Here is a 25,313-nt window from a genome sequence, read left to right on the forward strand (position 1 = left end):
GGGGGGTAAAAAGGGATAATTTGGAGTTCAGCAGGAAATACAAGAAAAGCCCTACTGTTGATTCATCCATAAAATATTAACCCCTCAAAAGGTATCAATGTCAAAACAAAAATCCCCGAAAAACATGCGATAAAAGTCCATTGAATTAAATCTTAAATCAGATAACAAGAGATCATTTTCTAACTAATTCCATAACAGTGTGAAGGGCACACTTGTTTTTTCAGCTTTACAGCGAGTACACAGTCGTCTACAAACCTTTGAGCGATACTTCTTATGTCCCAGACATTTACAATACGCAAAGAATAAATATGAATTATGCAACATTGCTTGATTAAAAACAATATTTCCTTATGGGCTAATTTTGGTGCAGGCAAAAGGCGAGGCACTTAAGAAACAATCAAGTTCCCTGAGAAGACACACACGTGCAGCTATAACAAGTGCAACAATATTTTTTAATCATCAGCATGAATGTATGATTAGCAGTGAATGCACCGAAAAGAAAGAGCTGGCACGGGTTTGTCAGAGAAAGAAAGAAAGGCCCAAACAATGTTGTAAGACGAATCAGGTAAGGTAGTCCTCCGACGAAAGCGAACGACAACATATGTATATGTGTGACACCATCAAGTTTATATCTTTTAATTATTAATTATTAAATATTAAATACTTGCACCCGGGCTCATGTTCGCGCTTGCCTCAGTTTAGGCACATTTAGTAATTAGACCTCTCTTCCTCTCTGAACGAAGTATTTGTAACAGATTGTAATCTTTATCAATCTGTCAGGCCGTGCACTGTTAGTGTGACAACCATCCTGATAGCCAGGATCTCCGTAAACCGGAAAAGCTCTTAAATAAAATATTCTTCAAGCACATAGCTACATAGAAGTCCATGCTAAACATACAGTCCCGTGATGCATATTCTTCCTAAGCATTTTCCGGGTGAGGCTGAGGTTTTGAATGGGTATTTAGCTGCTGGCTCAACTCAAGTCCCCCACAACACAGGGTGTGGTATCGGCTTGTTTGCGCCATTAGCCACGGACACCGCTGCCTTAGCCCCGGCTATCCCGTTCCTCGTCAGCCTCTATTATTCAACGACTACTAACATCAATCAACAAAGAGGCATTGTTTCTATGCCAAGTTTCCAAGTTAGCTCTAGACACTTATACTAAGCAAGGCTGATGAATAAACTTCATTATCACTAAGCTATTCGTTAGGGAACTCTGAACTGAAAATAACACCTCGTTATAGTAGTTCTTGCTATAAATCGCTCTTTCTACCTTTTCTCTCTCTCACAAACAAACAGGTGCCTGCACACATGTTGCAGATGCGTGTGAGTAGGAAACAATTAACAAACAGCCATAAAAGTTGGGGAAGATTGTTCCTAGTGCGAGGCTGTTAACATAATGGCTGCCTCCCGTCATCCCTAGAACGAGCAAGAGAAATATGTATCCTTAACAATGGAAATTAATTGTACACAGGGAAAGAATATGAATGTTCATTGGATGAAAGTAGGTAAGTGGTGTTTGCAGGAAGTGAATATAGTGAGAGTCTTGCCACTCAGAAATTATTGCTTTTTTCTATTCTCACTGTGAGAGAGAGAGATAAAGAGAGCACTCGCGGGCGAGCACCTGAACAAACAAAAAATATTTTTAGTCGCATAAAAGTTTTATTCACCAGAAGAAACCTTAAATCGTGAAATTATTAATACTTAGGGCTCTTTTTCGACAAATATGGACGAAGGCTGAACAAAATTGTTATATAAATGTCGTGTAGAAACTGTACCGAAGAACACTAAACAAATGTTCGTACATCTTTGTCCACTTATAAAGAATCATTACGCGGGAAATGCTTTTATATCTGTACTACCCGTCTTTCTAACTTGTCAAAACTTCGAAAACATTTTCTGCAAATTCTGTAACTTAGGAGACACGGTACATGCCCCTTGCATCTGCTTATAACCACTTTGCATGAAAGCTTCTTCTTCGCCGACATAAATTGTTGTCAAGGAATAAATAAGCTTGTAATAAATTGCAGCCAATTATAAGTAAGTTCAGAAATCTTTAGAGGAAAGGAACACTTCTTGATAGTTCAGCCATGGCTAACATTTCCCCTCTTCGCTCAGGCTTATTATTTTTGTAAATGTCAGGCTTTCAAGAATGCAGAAGCTATGAACTAAAAAGATTTTCGATTATTTAAAAAAAAAAACACACAAAAAAAAGGTCTCTTCATCTACAGCGATGATGTCTGAAAACTTCGGTAAGTGATTTTAGCACAAAGGTAAACTTGATACATTTACAATATTCTGTGATATAACATGGTGTGCTTATCTTCTGCATGCATGAAGTCCCAGTAGTGTATTTTTTTTTTTAAAAAATTTGAACCTGCATGCACTTGTGATAAAAGTGGGGATGTTATTCAGCACATGGCTGTGATGGGGGTGCGGCTGGGGCAAGTCATGCGATACCTAATCCGCCATTTTCCAATGACTGCACCTTCTCTGACTTTTCGCAGGCGAGGGGCAGGTACCCAGCACACAATTTTATGAGATATTCTCTCTTTCGGCAAAGCACTGTCATAAAATTCGTGGGTTTGATGTCGAACCCGTAATTTCTTCATCCGTGATTAAAAGAAAGGATACACCGTGAAGGGGACTGAGGGACGAAACCAAAGATAAATGGAATGACTTTATTGTTCAGCCCTCTGGCACAGAGCAATAACATTAACATTATGCAAAAGCAAAGGGAATGGATGGTGTGTGTGTGTGAGAGAGAAAGAGAAAAAAAGAGCAAACAGAGAAAAATAGAACTACAATCGGGGAAAACACAGTAACCTCACAATGACCCGGTGGGCGCAATGTGTAGGATTGATGACATGATTTCGGTCTAACATTGATAAATAAGTTGGTGCATTGTCATGGACTACATTATCGCCTTCTCATGTTTGATGAGTGAGCATTTTGTAGGTGGAAAAACGGACGATCGACCTTGAACCCTGGCGATTGTAGCACGACTTCTGCCAAAGACTATAACGAGTATTCCGTTAAGAGAAAAGCTAGCGACTGGGCCCTTTATATACCGGATGTAAATATTGACTGCCTTCGTTTGCAATATTGCAATTTAGTGATTGTACATGTGCGTTTGCGCGTGCGCTGCTTAGTACAAAGGCAGCGAAGCGAAAAATGTCCAACATAAAGGGAGACAACTGTCCTTGTTGAACTCGAGATGGTTTCCAGTTCGATTTAACGCTGTGCTCTGCCAACAATTTTTAAAGGGAAAAATCTCCACAAATTACATCACACCGGTCCATTGTCAAGCACGGCCATCAGACCGTTTTAAAAAGAAAAAGGTTCACAAGATTAAGACGAAGAATGAACCCTCTCTGGTCATGGAAGTTCTGCAAAGTCGAGCATCATATGGACAATACTCTTTGTCGATAAATCCTTAGTTTAATTACACAGTGCCTGTAGCCGCACATAAGTAAGACTTACAGTGCCAGAAGTCCCTCTACTACAACTCTGTAGCACTGGGACTCATCATAAAAACTAACGGCTGTAGTGGCAGTAATAAACCTTCGTAGTCCCTACATTCCCCGTACTAAGACTGAGTATTGCCAGTACTGATCGCTTCATCAGTCAAATCGATTGCTGCCGAGTGTAGTGGACAGGCTGTGGCTGGAGGCAACACCACCACATCACAGACACCGCTTCCCCCCACTTCCCCCTCCTCCCACTGTGTGTTCCGACAGTTTACACCCGAGAACCCGTTGTTTACCGACCTCAGTAACGGTTTGTTCCTGTCTAAAAGTTCCTCGTGCTACTGTCATGTCTAGTCTCGCAAACTCGCTGATGATCTGTTGTGTTGCGATCATGCACCAATCATTATTATTATTATTTTTTTTAGTTGCATATAATTCCGCAGGCACAGTTGTCCCCCATTACCTCCTGAGGCCGTGATGAGCATGACTAAGTAGCTGGGTTATCACAGCCTGGCAGACAGGTGACTGTCCTTTGCGCATTAGAGCTTTCCCCGAGGTGCTAAGTACCCTTGTTAGCGGGATGAGTGGGGTGTGGGTGTTCCAACTGTGGGGGAAACGAGTGAACAAGAAAAACAACATAAAAAGAAGGTTTGGCTTAAGCCGCACAGCAGGAAAATTAATGTCATTCAGGCTCAGGTTTCCAGTTCCAGCGGATGCGTGTTTCCTTTGCTTTCATGCCGCCATGATTTTTGCCTTGGTGACGTTTCCGCTTTCCATCAGATATTTTGCATCTGAAGGTGTGCAATTTTTTTTAAAGGATCTCTTGCAGTGGAGATTTTTTCTTCTTTGACGACAACACCGTCAGTTTGATGGAAACATGAATCACCTTTTGAAATGACGATGAAGAAAAAGACGACGACGATGATGACAATATGTTTATCAAAACGAGTGCAGTCCCAAAGTCATCATTGAATCCAAAGACTGGCCTGTTAAATAAACTTGACCGGGAAGGAGGGTGGAAAAGTGTTTTACACCGAACCAGAATTAAAGCTATATCACGGCAAGGCAGCTAGCCCTGTAAACAGATGCCACATGCATAGAAAAAACAGCGTGCCCGAGACGAGAGTTGAACCCAGGACAGCCAGCCCTCACTGTATCGGTGACTGCTGAGCCACAGGACGCCCACAACTTGCGGGGACTGTTGCGGTCGTCACATCCAAGAAAGAACCTGGTCAGAACTTAACCTGAGAAGAATACGAGGCATCATGGTTGTGTACCACACACAAAACTACAGTATCGTGAAATTTCGAACTGCTACACCTTGACCATGCAAGCTTTGTTTTCGCCATAAAACAGCAGCTGGAAGGAGGAAAAAACCTTCGCCAATCTAGTGCGCGTAATCATCCCTTCTCTTGGAGATAATGAAAGCCTTTGACAAAGAAAATCCCACCGCTGCATGGATTTCAGCTCGGGTTACCATCCCAAAGGGGAGTGCAAGGTGGAGGGGGGATAATCGAGCAATAGCCAGGCACCAACACGTGCAGGATCGGTGAGGAATGGCAAATCTAGACGGTATAGCAGACGACAGGAAGTGGAGAACAGAACCCGTTTCCCGTTTCCGGGTGGCCCTCATCAAACGAATGGTTTCTGGTAGAAATAAAGCCTCTACCACCTCATCGGTTTGAAGAGCTCATCTCTCGTCACATTTCGACATTTTGACTTTACAGCTGCTTCGCAATACCCCTTTCTCTTGATAAGGGTGGAACTTTATTCTGGTGGTGTCTTGCGGAAGACTTCTGCATAGCTAAGCTACTATCATATGTAGATTCTTCAAATGTTTTTGCAACAAAGAAAACTATAGAAAAACATAATACTGATTTAAGTGTAAATACAACTAATACTGTCAAAGATATGAGACCAATGGCAGTTTGAAGTAATCAAGATTAGATTAACATTGTAAAGGGAACAACAGCAGATATGATAAAAGAATTACACAGGTTAAATCCATGAAATGACTATGATTTGACTGAATTTTAAAAGCAGTGTACATTCCAGTTCTTATTTGTTCATATTACTGCCAAGGATGTCTACGATTTGCACGTGGACACCGTCTGGGGAATCCTCTTAGGGAAATCGTCTTAGGGACTAGGTTCCTGTATCCGCTAGTCTCTCTCCTTCGGCGACCAAAGACAAAACTTCTTGACCCACGTGGGTACATTTCACCGCCCTACATTTCTCTCTACATCTCTCTTGCTCATTGTTCAAGACTAGCGGTTCCTTGCTTCCCCTTCCCCTCCAACAGAACTCTGTCCAATCAATCTTTAATGACTGTGAAAGAATATATTGCGAGCTCTGACTTGCTAATTAGCAATAGGTAACCTTTGACCCGATTATATTTAATTCGTATATACATCTTCACAGCTCAGATCGATCGTGAGTGCTAAGTCTTGGGAACAGTACCCGTTTCAATACCCAGGACAGCAAGTAATCCATAGTCGCCATCGCACACTTTCATAGCAAAGATAAGTACATACGATATCAGGTTAGTGTAAATAGTATATGATACTCAGTTTCGCTTTTACAGGAGAACAACACTTTCTTGTTAGACCATTAGCAATATGCACCTACCGACCACATCTTTCCCTTGAGGGTGTGTTACCATAAACTCATTGATCGCCAAGCCAGGCTGCCGCATACTGTTTGCGAACAGTAATGGTTCTTGTTGCAATAAGTGGAATTCAGAGAGAAGTGAATATATTTTCCAGCGATTTATTTGTCAGGTCAACAAATTTCTTCAGCCACCAAATAAAATTATTCCGGATATTTAAAAAAAACAGTTCTCAGACTTAACGGGCTTGGTGCGTGTACAAACTGCGATTCAATACGCAGGCATATGATCTTCACCAAACTTGATACCGAAATGTTTTGCTTCTTGTAATCTTATCTCCATCTAGCAAAGTATCCATTGTGACAAATGACACCCGAATTAACCTTTTCCGGCTGTTCGGGGGTTTCTTTGTTCAAATTTATCTATGATATATTATTGCGCATTTCACATTTTAAAAAACTAATATTTTTCTTGTCGCCATTACAACTTGTGCTATAATCTGGATTAATTATTTAGCGGTGTCTTGTTATCATTCGCTTTTCTTGGTTTCAGAAGTACAAGCATCTTTCCCACCTTTTCCCTCATAATTCCCAACTAAATTCTGATTTCATGATTGTGCCTTCCCTCACAAGTAGTGTATGTATTTAACTTTCTAAGCATGCGCATTAAAAATAATTTTCTCTTTCAGCATGCGTATTAAAAATAATTTTCTCTGATTAAGAAGTCCACAAGAAATAAAAATCTTAAAATACATTTTCATCAAATATAGATGAGTGCTAAATCCCCAGCAGTTTTTATTTTCATGGACAGGAATTAATTAGCTGCGTGTTTATTCTGTGTCGATCATATTGTATCCCACTGGGACATCTGTTGAATCAATACTCCAAGACAATTAAACCACGAGAACCCGTGGACATGCACTTTGAATGTCAACGAGACATCACTGACAGGTGTGGGCAGTGATCCCGGGACTTTGTTGTTGTATTTGGAACAAAAAAGTGCTTCCACCTAAAGGTGCAGTATGGGAGGGGCAGACCTGAGGAATATGGGGAGTTAGAAGTGGGGAGGAGGAGACGATCCTGGAAAACAGGCAAAGACAAAAATAGGAACAAATCTGTCATATTAAACCATCAGTTATAAAGAAAAGGAAGAAGAAGAAGAAAAAGAAGACTGACGTGAAGTAAACACTCATTGTAAGTATTGATGTCCAACAAAGTGACAACAGTTTTGGAGTGCAAACATAGAGAAGAAAGACAAGTGAAAATAATGATGGGAGTACATTAAGAGAACTTTTTAAAAGTAATCAAAATGAGAAGGAAAAAAAACCCAGTTTGAACGAAAATCAAGTGGACAGCCCACCCGTGACCTGTGACCTGTAACCTTACCATGCTGCCGAGTTTCGCTGAGCGCCATGCGCATGTACTGGCAGATCATGAGGACGGCCAAGCTGCACCAGAAAAATCCGAACAGACAACACAGCAGCGGCAACTTGTGGGTGCGCACGCACTTGCGCATCCTGCGCGCTCCACACCAGGTCTGCGCCACGTAGGTCATCTTGGCATCGCTATTCCGAAGCAACGGTAAATTCCAGGAAGAGATTTCACCACCACTACCAATGAAACATGGCGACTAGTTGTGCTGGTTAACAACGAGTCGTTCTTGCTTTGAAAGGGTGAAGGAACAAAAATTCTCACAACGTATGCCCTCGTTTTGATGTCTCGTGAAGACCACAACTTCTAAGCTGGAAACTGTATCCCTTCGTTAACCTTTCTTGCGATGTCGATTCTGCGTTGTTTCAAGTTTTTGGTGACACTCTTAGGCTATAAACATAACGCGCTCCCAGTCTGTTTTATTGTTGCTGTCGTCGTCGTGTTCTGCGGAGATGAACAGAAAGAAACCTCGATGTCGATATCCTCTTCCTGGCTCCTCGGCAATGACGTCAGTCCACAAAGGCAGTCGCTTCTTAAAAACGAAAATACTAAATACAAGCTGATGGCAGAGTTGGGGTTTTTTTTTCCAGATCCTTTACGAGTATATTGAGACACACCAGGGACCTTCTAACAGAATGGGAAATCTCTTACAGGTGATAAATCGAGTTTCACACCTGATACTGGGAATGGAAGGCAAGGAAAAATCGTTTGTTTCCTTCACTCAGACCTAACATAAAATGCACTCGTGTACGAGACAAATGACAACGCGTAAAGAAATAAATTATTATTTCAATTATCCTTTCCTCGATGATTTAATTGTCGTGTTTTGTTGCCCAAGCCGTCAATTAGCTTTCAAGTTATTTGTTGTTGTCCACACCGCCAGTGTTATCCCTCACGCCATCGAGAGTAGTTACCAAAGGGAGATAACTTTCCACGTATCCGGTCTCTACATCTTTGAGACAGGCTATTGACTGGTCCATATTTTCTTACAATCAAAAATTTAGAACACTCGTTGCAAAGAGGTCTCAGTTTCCAGGAGGGAAAACGGACAAATTAATTAATAAACACGGCAGACTCTCGAGAGAAAGTTGTTGCAGAGGATGACAATATCCAGACAGTCTAGCATTGCTGTCTCTTTTGTGTACACACTTGGTGCTCACATTTTAGCACATTACTTCCGGTCTTCGCTATCACCTCTACTGGGAAACTCAATCATATGTATGATTAGTCTGCCATTTAGCGACTGATCGCAGTTTATTCAGTAATTCCAGATTGAAACACCAGCTAAGCTCTCTTTAGCCTTATTCTCACATACAAATTACGAATAGCTTGCAACAATTTGCGAAAGAAATAAAAATAACTAAGCAAAGCACTGCAAGACGCAAGCCTAAATCTTCTATATCAAAGCCAGTTTACTAACAAGCTCGATAGAACCAAATTAAAAGGCCCAGACTGAGCAATATAACTATGTTTTGTACAGGATGGCAATCTTCTTGCTCTTCTCAAAGGTAGGCAATTTTACATCCAACTTAAAAAATCATCCAAGAATACCAAGGGCCGTCTTTTCATTCGCCTCAATTAAATAGCAAGCAAACCCTAGGCCAGGTCACTTTTTTCGCCAATTTTCCCATGTCTTCCCCAATGCAAACCAGAAGAGTTCAAAGCACGAGGAAAAATTGCAGAAACGCTTCAAGCTGATCGAATTTAGAAAAAAAGCAACTTGAAAATTGCCTCCGGAACCTACAAGAGCATCTCATGATGTTAGCTTTTCTGTGAAAGTTCGGGGTATATTCCACAGACGCTGTTGAAAACGGGTGCTTAGATCATCGTTCAGTCCTGTCCTCGCCCCTAAAAAAGTAAATACACACTAAATGGGCGTTAACGGCACTTTGATCTCCTTTGATCGGGACTTCAATACACTCTCGTCTCCCGTTCACACCCTCGAAGCCATTTCCCCTCGTTTAAAAATTGAATAGGCCCTCATGGCCATATCGATATCTGAATTTCTTGCCTGCAAGACGCCTCGCCTCCAACAACAGATAATTTTAGCTGCAATGTGTTATTCTTTCCTTATCTTCATTTATTTTTATTACTATTTTTTAAACAGAGAACACGGGCAGCAGCGCACAATCCCAGAATCAAAGACGAACTTTTACTTCCGGAGTATGATGGATTTTTGAAAATGTTATCTTTGAAACTTCATCCTCGCAGTATCCCAGTGTGGGCATATTGTTTCAAAGGGTTATGGAGGGCTTGTGACTGGCTATTCGCAGAAAACACTTTGCAACTGGTTGCTGCTGAGTTGCAGAAGCGCTGATCCTGGCTTTATACCTTCTGTCGTCTTAAAAAATACTTCAGAGGAAAAGTTTAAAAATGAAAATTATCTTTTAATAAATGTTTGACGATTGTTATTCTGGAACTCTGGATGTTCAAAGAACTGCACTTTTCATTGAACCCACCGTTGCCATGCTTGCTAGTCTTTCCTCACGGATTAGAAAATAGTTTCAACTGTTTAAAGAGTATCAATGTAGAGCTCAGAAATCTTTAGAAGAATAGAAAAATATCCAGATGCTCCATGAATACCCAAGCTGCATGCCACAGGAGACTTGTTAACTGCATATTCAGGGTATTAAACAGCAGCAAATAAGGAATATTATATTTTTTATCAAAGAGTTGAGATGGGGGAGTATCCCCGTCCTGCCTCACTCAGGTTGCTCGTGTCAGTTTCTTTCTTCCTCTGTTCATGAGCGTGAGACCTGTTCATCACATTAAGCACTGGACATCACCTCTACGCACTGGTGACTACACTCCCACGGTCCCTGGTAGTCTCTTGTCTAGACCATCGGGAGGCACTCGCTGTCGGAGAAAATGTAATCAGTTCATTTGACAAATCAGGTTTCACTTGCCGTCAGAAAAAAAGAATCAATCTGTCCGCTGGAACATCAGGTGACACTCGCCCTCAAGAGGTTTTTAACATCACAGGAAACTTTGGTTTCTTGGGCCTGTTAATGTCGAAGTCCGTGTTTAGATAAACATTTTTGTTTTGTTCTCTTTCTGCTAGTCAAGGAAGGTCGATACCGTTGTCGCTGCCTTTTTCTTTGTTATTAGCGAACTTTTTCAAAACCACTGAGCAAAAGAATGGACATTCGGTGAAAAAGTACTTGAACTTTGTATCATAGCACCGATGGGTAATTGCGGAGTGCCCCACCTGTGCAAGCAGCTCTCCTTAAAACTCAGTTTGGAAAACTGTCATCGGTGATCATCCACACTTCTCGATCAGCTGGTCGACGATGGGTTAAAATCATTTTCATATTAGCCTCTTGTAAATATTAAGTTTCACTTGCTTTTGACTCAGACACCTGTCTTGTAGCGATTCAGTTGACCTTTGACGGATGCATCCTTGTACAAAGTAAAACTCTTACCATATTTGATGAAAACGCCTTTAATTTACTGAATAATATTCAAAACTTGTCCAGCCTTACAAACAGTGTTTCCACCTGTTCCACCATTCAGCATGTAAACTTTGTCACCCCCATAAGCTGTGGACTGTTATCACCTGCAATTTGTTTCCCAAACACATTAAACTGGTTTGTCGGAGAGAACACTTCACGTGGTATCGCACGAGGCCTTCAGCTCTTCGCTCGCTGGACACGCGAGAGAGTACCACCACATCAGGTTAGCCTGGTAACAAGCTGCAAGCGTGCACTGAGCCCTCGGAACACTCGCCACAAAGCGCAGAGCCAAGTCTCTTACGTTGCGATCAATTCTCTGCCCGAGGCCAGCCCAGTGTCGTGCTACGCGAGGACGAACTTTGACCCTTTCAAGCCCAAACCTACTCTTCATTACAGAAGGTACTGTGGCGGTGGTCAGTGAGTGACTGTGTAGACAGGTTCACTCGGAACAAACGCGGTCGACGAATCGCCGACAAATGAACATGAAAAAGAGAAAAACAGAAAACGGAGGGTAGGTGAGAGGAGGGGGAGGGGAGGAACCGAAACGGAGCCTGACGCAGAAGCAATCCAGGATGCAGAGAGAGGACTTAGCCAGCCAGCATGGTATCGCTGACCCACACGGGATGTACCTTTCACTGGGGAAAAACCCTGAGTCGGGTTGGAGAGGAGAGAGACAAGGGATGTTGGAGCAGAAAAGAGATGGTGCAGGTACTTCTGTCTTCGACAACGATGTTTACAGTCTCCGAGCTTTACAATTATAGGACAGTAAGCGAGGGAAAGTTACAGAAAATATGTGTGTGTGACAGACAGACAGACAAGACAGAACATTGTTTTCAGGTATAAAATAAGTTTAAAGATCTTATCTTCATTCAAATCTCATTTAAGTGCTCAAACAGAACCTAACCTCGTTTCCGCAAAGATAAATGTGACCTCTCTCTATCAACATCCTCCTCATGAAAATTGAAGATTGTCGAGAGGGAGAATGGCCTGCTCTCGACCGTCCCTATTACCCTTTGGCTCGTAACTGGCCAACATCATATTTATCCCTGTCCACACAGCCCTAACTTAGTATTTCAGAAGTGACAACCAAATCTTTCACTCTTCACCATCATTCCCAGAGTGCTTTGAATATCGCGGTCTGATGAGTGGCGATCTAGGTCGTGATTCAATTTCGCAGGTCACGTGAACATCACGCGCTGACTGCTGCACGAGACTGGGGCTAAGGTCACAGTGTAGCCAGACCAACAAGATTAAGACCCCGCGGAGAAGTGGTTGGTGGGGCAAGATTGTCTGTTTACTTTCTGTTAAGTGCTGCCGAACTTCACTTGCAGGTACAGGACAGCAAACTTTACATGTCTTGAAAAAAATGGATTCTTAGAGAGTAAGTCCGAGCTTAGTTAGTACAAGATATTATTTCTCAAAAGTTTGGTTGAACAGCCACCACCTCTTTCTTCTCGAGAAGAAGCACTATGCATCACTATGAACAGAAAGGTACTTGAGAAAAAAAAATCCCTGACATCATAAACGCACATATAACCATATACAGCCCGAAGGAGAGCTGTTAACAAATAAACAAAGTGTCTCCGTCAACATCTGTGATGTTACAATGCCTGATTCTTGCTACATTAAAGATGTCGGAAGCCTTCTATGTCGAGAACAAAGGGTTTACATTTTAGGAAATAATATTTTGTATTGACCTAAAAAAAGTTTAGTACTAGTGAAGATAGTAAGAGCTACAATATAATAATCATCGTCGTCATCATCATTATGGCCACAATATGTAAATGTAAAAATCGGTACAGCAGGTCGAAGATATGGTCTTCATTTATCAGAGCAACGAGCAGCAGCAGACTGCGCCTGATTAAACTGACAAACTCTGATTGTTGAGGCCATCTTGTCCATCTTGCAAGAATTGTAGCTGTCGTAGCTCCGATATGAAAGAGTGCTGTCTGATTTCAAACAGGCCAGTTATTGATATTTGTCCCTCGTTCTCTCTCTTTGTACCGGACCTGTTCGCTCAAAGGAATGTTTTCTAGAGTTTTACTACACACTAACGCAGTCGCTCACATTCACACAATCAAGAAATAATAAATAAAATAAGAAATACAATTAATGTAAAAAAGGAAATAGTATTAATAAAATATATACAGCGATATAATTAAGTACATAAGAATTTTGCTCAGACTCTTTCGTGAGGTTGCGGCTGTAGGACAGTATCCACTGTTAAACCTCGATTGCTCAACAGATATAATTTTATAGTGCAGTTCAGTCCATAGTTCAGTTCTTTACAGACCTATACACACAGACACCCTATCATGAATGCGAACCAGGCCACAGACCCGGTTCATGGCAATCATCATCATCCTCCTCGTCGTCGTGTCAGTGTTTCCGTCTTAAATCTGATTTAATATCCATTCATCCCCTCATGAATAACTTTAATGACAAGGAATGTGCAATGTCGAAGGAAGAGGAAGAGGATATTTACAAAGTGAAATGTGTTTCGCAAGCAGAATTTTCCAGTCAGCTTATCATCAAAGGAAACAGGGCTTCCAACTTCCACACCTCCACAGGGATCTTTCTCAAGCCACCACGGCCTCGCACTGCGTTAGGTCAACCTTCTGTTGGAAGTTCACTTGACAGGCAGGTAAGATCGAAGGAACGAGAAAGAGAGAGCTGCAAATGGAGTTTGGCCACCGAAATCCATTTACATCCAATGACCAGCATCCAAGGGAGAAAAAAAATCGTGAACCAATTACAAAGCAAAGTTGGCGTCACGTGATTGTGTCGCGGGCCATGGGAGTCTGGAAACATGATGTGCAGGCCAACGGTATGGCGGGGTAGTGGGAAGGGGGAGATGTACAATGGACCTGCTGCACGTGAGCATAATCCCGTGTGTGATGATGTAGGCTAGTAGTGTACGGCGCTGCGCTGTGTCAGACTGTGACAGCCAGCAATACATGTCCTCGTCTAAAAGCCAACATGGCTCGCCAGACACGCTTAATTTAATCTAGTACTCATTTGTATAATTCAATTACGGAAGCATTCAATACGACTAAATAAAATACATCGAACGACTGCTGTATATGAACAACGGCAGTCGGTTTTATAATAACATTTATTATACAAGTAACTTTTTTGATGACTTAAGCATATTTTGGTATTCTTATTTTTGTTTATAAGTTACGCTCGGAATATTTCATCAAAATTCAAATTCATAAAAAAATTATGGTTGGAAGTAGTTTCTGTGTTCACAAAAAAGTGAACAGAGGAGCATTAGGAACAATTTTAATTGCTCAGGACTGAAAAGATATCGTGACAGAACAACCGTGACCTACATCCTTGGAACAGGTGGGCATGGATGTCCCTGTTCCTGTTTCTGAAACACATTTCCGATTCACGTAGCAACTAAAGAGCAGTCGAAATGCTTCGAAAGATTGGATGCAAAAAACTTGCAAGTGTCATGCAGCGCGCGCCTTGTTATGAACTCAAGTACCCCCACCTCGATACCACCTCCTCCCAACTTGCTCCACATGGGTGTTTGAATATTCAGCTGATCAGACAAGAGGGCTGCTAGGCAGACCCGCTTCTGTCGCTGTCATACAGACGTTATGGAATTCTATCTCGGTGCCGTATCTCCCTCTCTCGTGGTCTGCGATTTCTCAATGTTCTCTTCGACCCACGTAGCATCATGCCTGTCCCGCACAGACATCAACAGGGATTTCAAAAAAAAAAAAAATCGCAAGTCAAAAATGCTCCAGGAGTCACTGCGGACAGCAATGATGTCCAGCAAATATAAGCCCACTACACAAACAACATTATTATATAGCGTGGCTATCCGCTTCCCCTCTCGGTGTAAACCTACCTCCACCCCAGATGTGTCGGGTGGGACTGAAACATGCAGCAGTGGAGGTACCTTACTTGCTGCATGCAGCATCACGAGAAACAAAACGGATCTTCGCTCCTAGCTCTTCAGGCAAGGAGACAGCTGCACCTTCTTAGCGGAGGAAAAAAAATGAAGCGTGGAGTCATTTCCCCTGCGTGAAGATTTTCAAACGAGAAACAGGCCAGCCAGGGCTCTAGAGAGAAAACTGGCAAACGAGCTCGAGAACTAATGAGTTTTTGATTTCTGCAATCTGTCTCGCCACCATAAAGATTCCCTTCGTTGACCGTCAGCAGGCCAAGACGAATAACTGTCGGCTGTATCTCGTACTGTATCAACTCGGTGCACGTGTCCGTGGCTATCCCAGCAGCGCTAGGATATAGTAATGGAACATAGAAATAAAAGGCTTCCAGCATTTAAAAAAAAGAAAATTTGGTCTACAGTCGATATTTCCGTCAAGCCTGGCGTCAGTATGCTGGCGCTATCAGAAGCACCATACTGTCTGCACATGAAGACCCTGTCTTCAGGTCACAGTCCTGTCTCGAGACGCCATGGATGAAGTTGAAGTGAAGGTGGCGAGTTTAGGTCGGAGTACATTTTGTAATAAACAGCACACGAACGCTGATGACCCATCTTTACATGAAAGAACATGACACTAACAATTAAACAGTTTCTTGACATCAACGACGAAAATTATAACATTAACACAACATATCGCTCTGTGTGTGTTTTGTGCAACAATTAAATAAAACTGCAAATAATTTTTATTGATGATCTCAACACTCCTAAACCCACCCACATCTTCAACTGCAAAAATTGAAGACTCCGCCTTTTATTGACGAGGAACAAGAAGAAGAAAAGAAGAAGAAAAGCAACAAGAACGCGGCGAAGAAACCTCCACGCGACATTAAGACTCCAGGCAGGTAACAGCGGAAACATGAGAACACGATCGACCAACCACCGAGCCTCGTTATCGAGTTGCCCACATCACGTGCAGTTCACGTCCCTGACAGATCCGTCTCTGCTTGTCGGCGCTGGTCTTTGAAGACGACTGTCCGAGACGTGCTGCCGTCGTCAACTTCCTCGACATGAGGAGCGCGCGCTCGGTGGACCGCGCTGATGGCGAGAAAGGTAATTTGATGCTTCCCACGTAGCACCAGCCTGATGACGAGAAAGGTAATTTGATGTTTCCACACAGCACCGGACTGATGGCGAGAAGCAGTTTGATGTTTCTAAGCAGTCCCGGACTTGCGCAGTTAAGTCGTTTTACTGATTGGAAATTTGCAAGCAAGACAGCCCAGTCACCCCCAACGTCTGTCGACCGATTTGGCTTTATTTCAGTTGATTTCTTAGTGTTTACTCAGAGTGCGCTCTAAAGTAACCAAAGTCGATCTTTTTTCTTTCTCTCTCTCTCTCTTTTTTTTTTTTTTTTTTTTTTGTCATCGGCCTACGTTTCACAATCCACTCTCACGGTAAGTATAAATCTACTTACAAAAAGTTTTAAACTTTTCAGACTTTAGCGCCAATTAAAAGAGGCTTGGATATTCTTGTGGGGTTTACCAACTTTACAGACTGAAAAAGCAGTTTCCATCACCAGCTTTTTAACCGCCATGTTGCAATATGCAGTCTCATCATCAGCGACTCGCAGTACAGATGCTCTCCTTTCACGGTTACTGACGACCGACCACACAGGCATCAAGCTGAAAATGAATACCCTTACATTGTCAAGGCCTCAGCCAATAGGAGAGCTGGAGCAATATGTTAATTAGTACAAACGTGACGTCACAACTTTGACTTCTTTCTGTGCAAATGTTTGTATGCGTGGATCTTTGAAACGAAAAGGATAAGAAAATTCTTTCCACAGAGATTTTTCCAGGTCATCAGAAAAAAAATGTACCCCAGTAGACCCTCAGCGTCTTGTAGGAAATCCTCGAGCACTTGAATACACTAGTAAGTCACCTGACAGTGGCATGTTCATAAAAGGCAAGAATTTGCTGGCTTTGAACACAGCCGGATGCTTGTTTCGAAACTGCAGAACACTCACAGACTTTTGAGAAACTTTGTCGACCGAGTAAAGAAAAAGAAGACAAACCATTCCTGCAAACAAAAGGGAGGGAAATCGCTAGCAAGGCAATCTAAGGGCGATTACCGGCTTACTGTTTCATTGTCGGCAAGAAATGTATTCTTCAGTAAATAGCATTTAACTCATTATGCTGTGAAGTCATTATTTTTTACGATTGCTTCGTGTCTCCTTCCATTACAGAATTTGCTGAATCCATGTTTTTTTGTTTCTTTTGTTTGTTTTTAATCGACCTCGTTTAAGATAATGAAATGAAACGTGCACGTGAACACACACACACACACTCTATTGAATGCCAATAGCGATAACAGAAAACATATATTAAAGTGAATGAGCTTTGCCTTATCTCAGTAACCAAAGCCATATCAAGGCGTGCTCCTTCCATTACAGGATTTGCTGAATATTTTTTTTCTTTTGTTTGCTTTTAATTGACTTCGTTTACGATAAGGAAATAAAACGTACGCGCGCGCGTGCACACATACACAAAGATGTACACACTCAAAAGCACATTCTCTTTTTCTCTAATGTCAATAGCGATAACTACACACATATATTAGAATATGGACTGGATGAGCATAAAGCTCAGTCTGAGTCCACTCAGGCTGCTCCATGGCTTTAGACGAAGCCAACATTAACATATTTCAGTCAATATTAACCGCGGCCATTTTTCAAGAGCGATTGCAATGAGATCTGGCAGCAATCTGTATTGCAAACTACAGATGGCGATACGACGAAGACAAAACTGGAACGAATGCCTCGTCTTTCTCGATTTCCGGCGAAAATACCACCTGTTTCCGAGCTGTCACAAAAAAGCTTTGACAGCCAATGCAGCTTTCCAAGCCTCCCAAATGAAAACGCACTGGAACCCCCCAGACATCCCAGTCATCAGTTCTTTGTCTGCCACTGCTCTGATGTTAGCGACTGGTATATGTGGGCCCGTAATGAAGGTCCGGAGGGCCTGCCGGCCACAGCACACCACACACAAACGAAATTGCATAACCTTTGAGCCGCTGTCAGTGGCAGGCAAGGATCACGTCGGAGCCGGGGATCCCCGGAGGATGCACAGGCGTCTGATGCAACACAATACGATAATTACCAACTGTACAGTCGCCCATACAAGCAGCTGGAAAGGACGAGCGAGGACGGAGGCAGGCATTATCACTGATAACACTGGTAGAGGATTCATTCTCGTACAGACTAAAAAATCTCGCGACATCATACAATATTTGCACGAGCTGCCGGTTACAACTGCTCCCTGGTAATTACTGAACTGCTAGTACTTAGGAGGGTCTAGGATAACTGGACGGACCACACTCCCACATGTGAATGCAATATGTTAGCGTGTGTGAGTGTGTGTGCTCGCAGGAATGTGTTGTGGTCATTGGGAAGGTTAGCAGAAATGAATCATTGCATGCTGTTAATGAATGGAAGGTAGGGAAGAAGGTATTGCTATATATTGTTACATCTGCTCCACAGCGATTGTCTGTTTCAGATGGTCATGGCTGTCCAGGTTCATGACTGGCGTTTTGGAGGCCATGGCTGTGAGAGGCGGCGATGATCTACGTTGTTGAGGAGGACATGTTGGCAATAACTTGACAACAGAGATTTATCAACAGGTTCCTTCATCTGCTGAAAAACACAATCCGCATCACCCAGTGGAACGATTAACTCGACACTAATCAATAAATCGATATAACCACTAATGGTCTCACACTTTATCTTCGATCCCAGAAGACATCACAACAGGATGACATATGTTGTTAACCTTGTAGGATAAAAAAAACCAAACTTGCTAGTAAACAATTTTTTCGGCCGACCATGTTTATCGGTTAAACGGTTTTTAATGGCATGTTATGTTCTCGCTCTCGCTAGGTGTTCTTGTTACAAGACTCAAATAAGTAGGAGGTCGTCTATATATAGATAGGCATGCAGACATAAAGCCATCATTGGAGTCATTCATCTGCCTTGGGCAGTACTAAAGTACTGCACACGCTCCTTTCTATATATTGTACGTGCGCAGACACATTCATAACACTCCAATTCTCTTTTCTATCTTATAGCTCTGAGAACAATTTGTATAATAATTAAAATTATATTTTCCCTTGCAGGTTTACTATATATCATTCACATATTTTAAGATATAATTTAAAAAATAATTCATTTATATGTTTTATTTTGTTTTTTGAAATTAATTACACTCGATATTCCAAATGTTTTAACAATTGTAAACATTAATTACTATGTCTTCTTATTAGCACCTTGCATTTTAGTGGGTCTAAAATATGTACTTTCTGAATTGAAGTTTTCTTGTGTTGTAACCTTTCTTAACGAGATCGTGTCTGAGAGAAAAAGCACTCCACTCTCACGGTAGTCGGTGCGGACCCACTCTTGAGAGCAATCCCAAGCAGTCGGACGAAAGGATTTCTGCCTGGTTGTGTGAACGCCAAAGGTCTGCTTGTTCTTCATCTTTTTCCTCCCCAACCTATCAGCATCTTGGAGAATCACGTGAAAAGTAAACCCGACCCAGTTCGTAAGTAGCTCCAATAACCACTAAGCCACTCCGGTTCCATACATTCCTGACAAATCGTATCGATCCGCGCATGCGCTCAGACGCTGCAGTTAGCAGTCTTTTTTATTCAAAGAGTCTTTCTATCGTCTTTCGTATCGCTCAAGATGTACTTTATAACAAATGGCATGACCCTGGGTATAAGTACTCATATCGTGCCTTGTCGTAAACCGACAGTGACGGATTTTGTTGTTGAATGTCATCCCGTATCCAAACACACCCACCCTCCAGACGTGGACTACCACAACGCATTTTTCAGACAAGTATGCAAAATCTTGGCTCGGCACGATGCCATTTAATCTTCGCCAGAGTTCGTGTTACTACGATGTTTCCTAGTTTTACTCATTACATTACTTCCGGGCGAAATGCAATTGAATATTGCCAATGTGAATGATGTGAATGAGGCCTTTCTCTCTCACACACACACAAACACATACACACACGTACGAGCACTGGTTCGAAGGTGAACTCGATGCTTCCACAAAGATGGATTGTAAGTTAAATTCAGGATAGCTTATGTAACTGTGAGTATGTAACTGTGCTTATGAAGTGAGTAGCATGTCTTCTGCCAACACAAGGCCTGCTGATGACTCTCCACTCGTAGTGCCCTGTACAGATGTCCGTCGTCACTTACCCGCTCGGTCCACCAACCATAAATGACATCAACGACTGCTTTCCCAGCAACACGGATACCGAGCGCTGTCCCAGTCCAGGGACATATACGTGGCTTCTTCGACGACCGTCTGCTCATCCGACAGCACTGTTACATAGCACACCATGGCGCCGGGATGAACAATGCCACGTACAGCTGCTAAAACCATCTCGATCCGAGTCACTCCCCATATCGGTGATTTGGATTGAAGAAACACAGACTTTAGTATGACGACTTAAGTGCGCGTGCAGAAAATCAGCAGCGACATGACAAACACAGAGCACAAGTGCATTTGCACGCATTTCACCTTTCTGGGGTCATGAAAAATCGCTCCACTTTCCTTGATTTTACCCACGGCGCCTCTGAAGCCGCCCCGGTCAATAATCCTGTGCATGTTTGTATCCCAACACCCTCTTTAGCGGTCACGGATGAAAGATTCTGGTTAATCCACTTGCACACCCATTTGCTGCACTTTGAAGGAAGAAGTGATATTGATACGCCTCGTTTCCACTAACCTTAATTTAACTGATCACATTCTGATATCGTCTTCATGACTCATCAATTTGTCTGCCCTTTTGCCGCCATAGCTGGCCCATCGTGACATTTGCACTAGAGGCCGTTGAGCCCGCGCTTTAACAATAAAAGAGTGCCGAAATATTATTTCTTCATTTTGAGTCAACTTGAGTATAGATCTCCATCTATCCAAACCCCTTTTTTTTCTTCCTCACTCTTCAAAAACAAAGAATTGAGAGCAAGAGCGCCCGAGTAGCGAGAGTCCTAATTGTCCGTCACGTGACAGTAAAGGTTACTTCGCTCTTGACCCTCAGGATTTTACAGCACGTGAGGTCAGATATACTAATAAACCACAGGACACTTAAACACAAATACAGAAAATACAGAAAACATCGACATTATTTCGCGCGATGCGACTTTCAAACTGGCATTCAGGTGAGCAGACAAGTGAAAGTGCAACTTAGTTACAGTCCTTGTGAGAATAGACATCTGCACTATTTCGCGACATACAAGATATTAAAACTCTTTCGGTCCGTTAAAAAAGGTCTAAAACTGCAGGAAAGAATTTTTAAAAGTAAGATAGGTGCTTAGTTCTGTGACCGTGAAAGGCATCTATTAACTAAACAACATTTACCGCAAAAACTTGAAGACCGTCTCTTCTAGTATGATTGGTTAGTTTATAGGACAGGTGAATCCCCTACATCAGAGGCAGTTTCGCGCTGTTGTGGATGAAAAACTCAAATATCCGGAGGAAAACAAGGTAGCGGTCAGCCCTGTAAACAGATGCCACATGCACGGGAAAGTACGTGCGCCCCCGAGACGAGCTCTCAACAGAGAATTTTACGACGCTGGCTGAGATTTTGCCGAGTGTGTTACCACAGCTACCGGCCTGCCCCGCGAACCTTTTATCATGCACGCTCTGGGCTTCCACCTGATGCACTGACCTTGTCCCTTGATCAGATTAATCGACCTCACTGCGCATGTCCATATTACCCGATTTGCCTTGCGTGCCCGGCGTGACGACATTACAGCGAAGAGTGCGAACCACTTCAAGATCGCACGAGCTAATGTAGCTTTCTCGCCATGGCACAGTTTCTCTCGACAGCAGAGAAATGGTGAAGGACAGAAAGAAGTGAGGATTTTTTTAAGAAAAAAACTTCCGTGCAATATCCAAACATGTTGTGTGATCAAAAATCCTAATATTACTGACAATCATTCAGGCAAACTCGTCTGTGACTCGCGATGTGCAAATCTGTCCATCACCGACAACCATGTTTTATCCTTTTCTCCATTACAAGCAAGCATATTGTGAAGTTCTCCATGGCGACTGGGACATCCACAAACATTTGTTTGCTAAACAGCAGCGTTCCCCCGACGAATTGTCTTGTTTTCACCGGCTAACATGTTCATGCGACTGCATGACATTAAGTTCACAGTCCAGCAAGTTCGATGAAACGGCTGCTTACTGACCATGCCATCGCATTTCCTTCAGGCAGTGGAGTAGCTTGACAGTCTTGCCGAGCGAATGAGTCGCCTCTGATCCACATCATGGCGAGACACAACTGTTCATGATCTGACACAAGGTACGGGAAAAGTAGGATGACCGAAGGGGGTATTTTGTTGTCGTTGATCGTTAACATCTCCAGTTCTTGTCGTCGCCTTGTCATCATCGTCCTCGTCACGAAACTCCTTGATCTTGCAAGAACTAAACATCTTGAGAATTTACACAGTTTTTACTGCTATTACCATCATAAGTTAAGTCCTTTAAAAAGTAGACATGAATTCTATATCATCATAAATCTTGAAAGACACACACACACAAAGTGGATAACTCTCGTGCGCACACACACAGACACACATTTCTCTTTAGTAGCCTTATTTCCCAAGCGACTATTCAAAAACAAATCCTTGCATTTTCCGCCGATACAATGATTTTGCAAACTAGAACATCTTACAAGGAAAGATATTTTGTCCCTTCTGACAGTTGACTTTCCGGAAGTTGCAAGATCCTAGAGCTGACAGAGCAAGAAACATATATACATATATACATGCTTGCAGTGTTCCCAGGATCTGCTATACCTCTTTATTTTCAGAGAAAATGTCATCGAAGGAAAGTAGCTCGTGAATAATATTTGTTTTTAGGAAGGTTATTGTTCCTACTCCATCCACATATGTTTTTCTAAAACTAGTTCCTTGTCAAATTCAATATTCTTCTCGACATCTTGCTTTCGTTCTCACACTTATCTTTGGCATGGAAGAAAACATTCAGTTCGAGTTTTGTTTTATCTCAACCGATTTTTTACTAGTTTCTCAGTACGTGACTTTCCTAGGAAATGTGTAGTAGTTTCTGCTTGGTTCTTTTATTTTCTTAGCACTAAGCAACCTCCTGTGCTAATGGTTGAAGAAAGCAACAGTGTAGAATTGTTCAGTACATTTTGAGTGGGTCGTGTTTTTTTACCGGAAGTAAAATAACAGAAGTGCGCATGCGAAGTACGACCCATTTGGAATGCAAGCGAACGGAGACCAATGTAATACGAATGAGCAATATGGTCTTCTCGAAACTAGTTAGAGTTGCCAATTGCAACTGACTTCAAACTCAAGATAGTGTATCCCGGATGTGGTCTCAGAACACATGAAACTCTGTAACTGTGGTTGCGGCGACAATGATGATGCAAACAACTACGTCCACTATTAACAGTATCAGTTTCTATTTTTAGACGATTCCCTTTTTAATATATCACTCATCCGTTCTCAACTCAAGGGGGAAAAATTCCCCACAATTCAAAAATAAAAATATTTAGGCACGGATTCATTATAGTGAGTTAAAAATGTCATAACGATTTTTTTTTTTTAGTTTACTAATCCAATATCAGTTCTAAACTGTCTAAATGAAATAAATTAAGAAGGCATGCCGAATCAAGTGGTTTCAATTAAAAGCAATTCCATAAATAAAAACGGAAAAACTCTTCTGTGTCTACACTGTGTTTTTAGCTTCCTCTTTGTGATGTTTTTCCCTCCGCTGCTGCATTCGATCATGCTTCTAAACCTAAAATCTGTTCCCTGAGCAGGTCCAATTCAGCAGCAATAAGACAAAAACCTCATACCATGTCTCCTATATCTATAACAATGATGGATCAACGAAGCTATGGAAGAAAATAAAGTCGAAACATGAACATATTGTACTAACAAAAATCAAGTGATCATCAGCATTTATAATAAACACTTACTTTATTCTTGGGTGTAGCAATAATAATAATATTGTTCACTTACCTAGTGGAGTATCATGACCAACATGAAAACTATTGTGTTGTAAACATCGCAGTCAGTGATATAAAACAATTCGAAGTGTAACACATAACATAAAGGGACAAACATGGACAAACGTTTAACAAAGTTTGGAAATATGTCTACATGGCAGAAATAGGAGTGAGCTGCCAGACGGCGTACATCTTCTCCAACTATGCCCTATGATTGTCACAACAAAATGTAACACTTATGGTGTTCACATTTTAACAAAACAATCATTATGGTCATCCCATTTTAACAAAACAAACATTCCTTCGCGCGAGGACTCGGAGAATTGGATTACAGTCCTCCATTAGTTCCGTTTTCCGATCGCGGTGACAGAATGGAAATCACCACTATCAACGGCATTTACGACTGTTTACCGTGAGTTTCCGGCGAAATCAATCTGTGTCAGACTTTATTCTGACCATCAACTCTACCAAGAAAAGATTGGAACCGGTAAATTTAAGAACACAGCCGCTCTGTACGTATTGCATCCTCGTTAAAACTTCCTCCACATCTTTCCAATCATATCTCTCTCTCTTATGTGTGTGAGAGAGAAAGTGAGATTTATTATGAAATCTTGAGTCCTTGAAATCTTGAAATCTTGAGGCTGCTGAGTATTCACTGGAAAAAAATCCACGGATTTTACCCGCAAAGGACAAAGCAGTCATCAAGAAGTGATATAAAACGAAATGAGTGAGCTTAAGTGCACTCCCACATTCAGTCCATGCAGTTCTCCACCTGCCTTAAACACAAAAGAAGTATCGAGACATCAGTCTGCAAGGACTAACCCTGCCAGTCTCTTCTTCCTAAATTCTATTCAGCAAAATGAGCCGCTATTAAAAAAGAGAAGCTGCTTTCCGGACCTCGACTAGTAACTGAGGGCAGAGCGCCGCCATGCGGGTCGTCCTGGGTATGAATATGCATGCTGGCCAGCTCGATATTTCTCGCTGATATTACTGACTATTAAACTGACTGGCCCGCTATGTCCCTGATCACAAAAATGAGATGCAATCCATCAAGAAGACCCAGACGGACCCGTGATCGCCAATAGTCCTCCGCTTAAAAACGTGCGAGCACTTGAATGGAAAGGCCGAATGCTTAATGCATCAACAGTAGCCGAGCAAACTCGATACGGGGGCTGTAACTCAGGCTGATGTTTCCGCTGCACATATTTTCGCAATCAAGCTGTTCAGAAGATGCGAAACTTGGAATATGATCCTCTTCGCCGGACGAGAAAGCCGGACCGCTATGCACTTTGACCTATTGCCAGTCAACATCGCCTCTGTTGCTGCTTGACAACGAGGATGTTACTTCTACACAACAACCTCCACAAAGTCTGCTCATGGAATTAGCCACGGAATGTCAATCTTC

General features: G+C 42.2%; 1 protein-coding gene across 1 annotated transcript in view; it reads right to left on the reverse strand.

Moving 5' to 3' along the window:
• The window catches only part of LOC112555896 (agrin-like), a 135,809-nt gene extending 115,502 nt beyond the window's left edge, over positions 1–20,307 (reverse strand). The window contains exon 1 of the mRNA XM_025224470.1: positions 20,180–20,307. Coding sequence (XP_025080255.1) covers positions 20,180–20,307 — 128 coding nt within the window. The remainder of the gene's footprint in view (positions 1–20,179) is intronic.
• Positions 20,308–25,313: the final 5,006 nt, after the last annotated feature.

This window comes from Pomacea canaliculata, linkage group LG2, assembly GCF_003073045.1.
Source record: "Pomacea canaliculata isolate SZHN2017 linkage group LG2, ASM307304v1, whole genome shotgun sequence".
In the NCBI taxonomy this organism is placed as follows: Eukaryota; Metazoa; Mollusca; class Gastropoda; order Architaenioglossa; family Ampullariidae; genus Pomacea; species Pomacea canaliculata.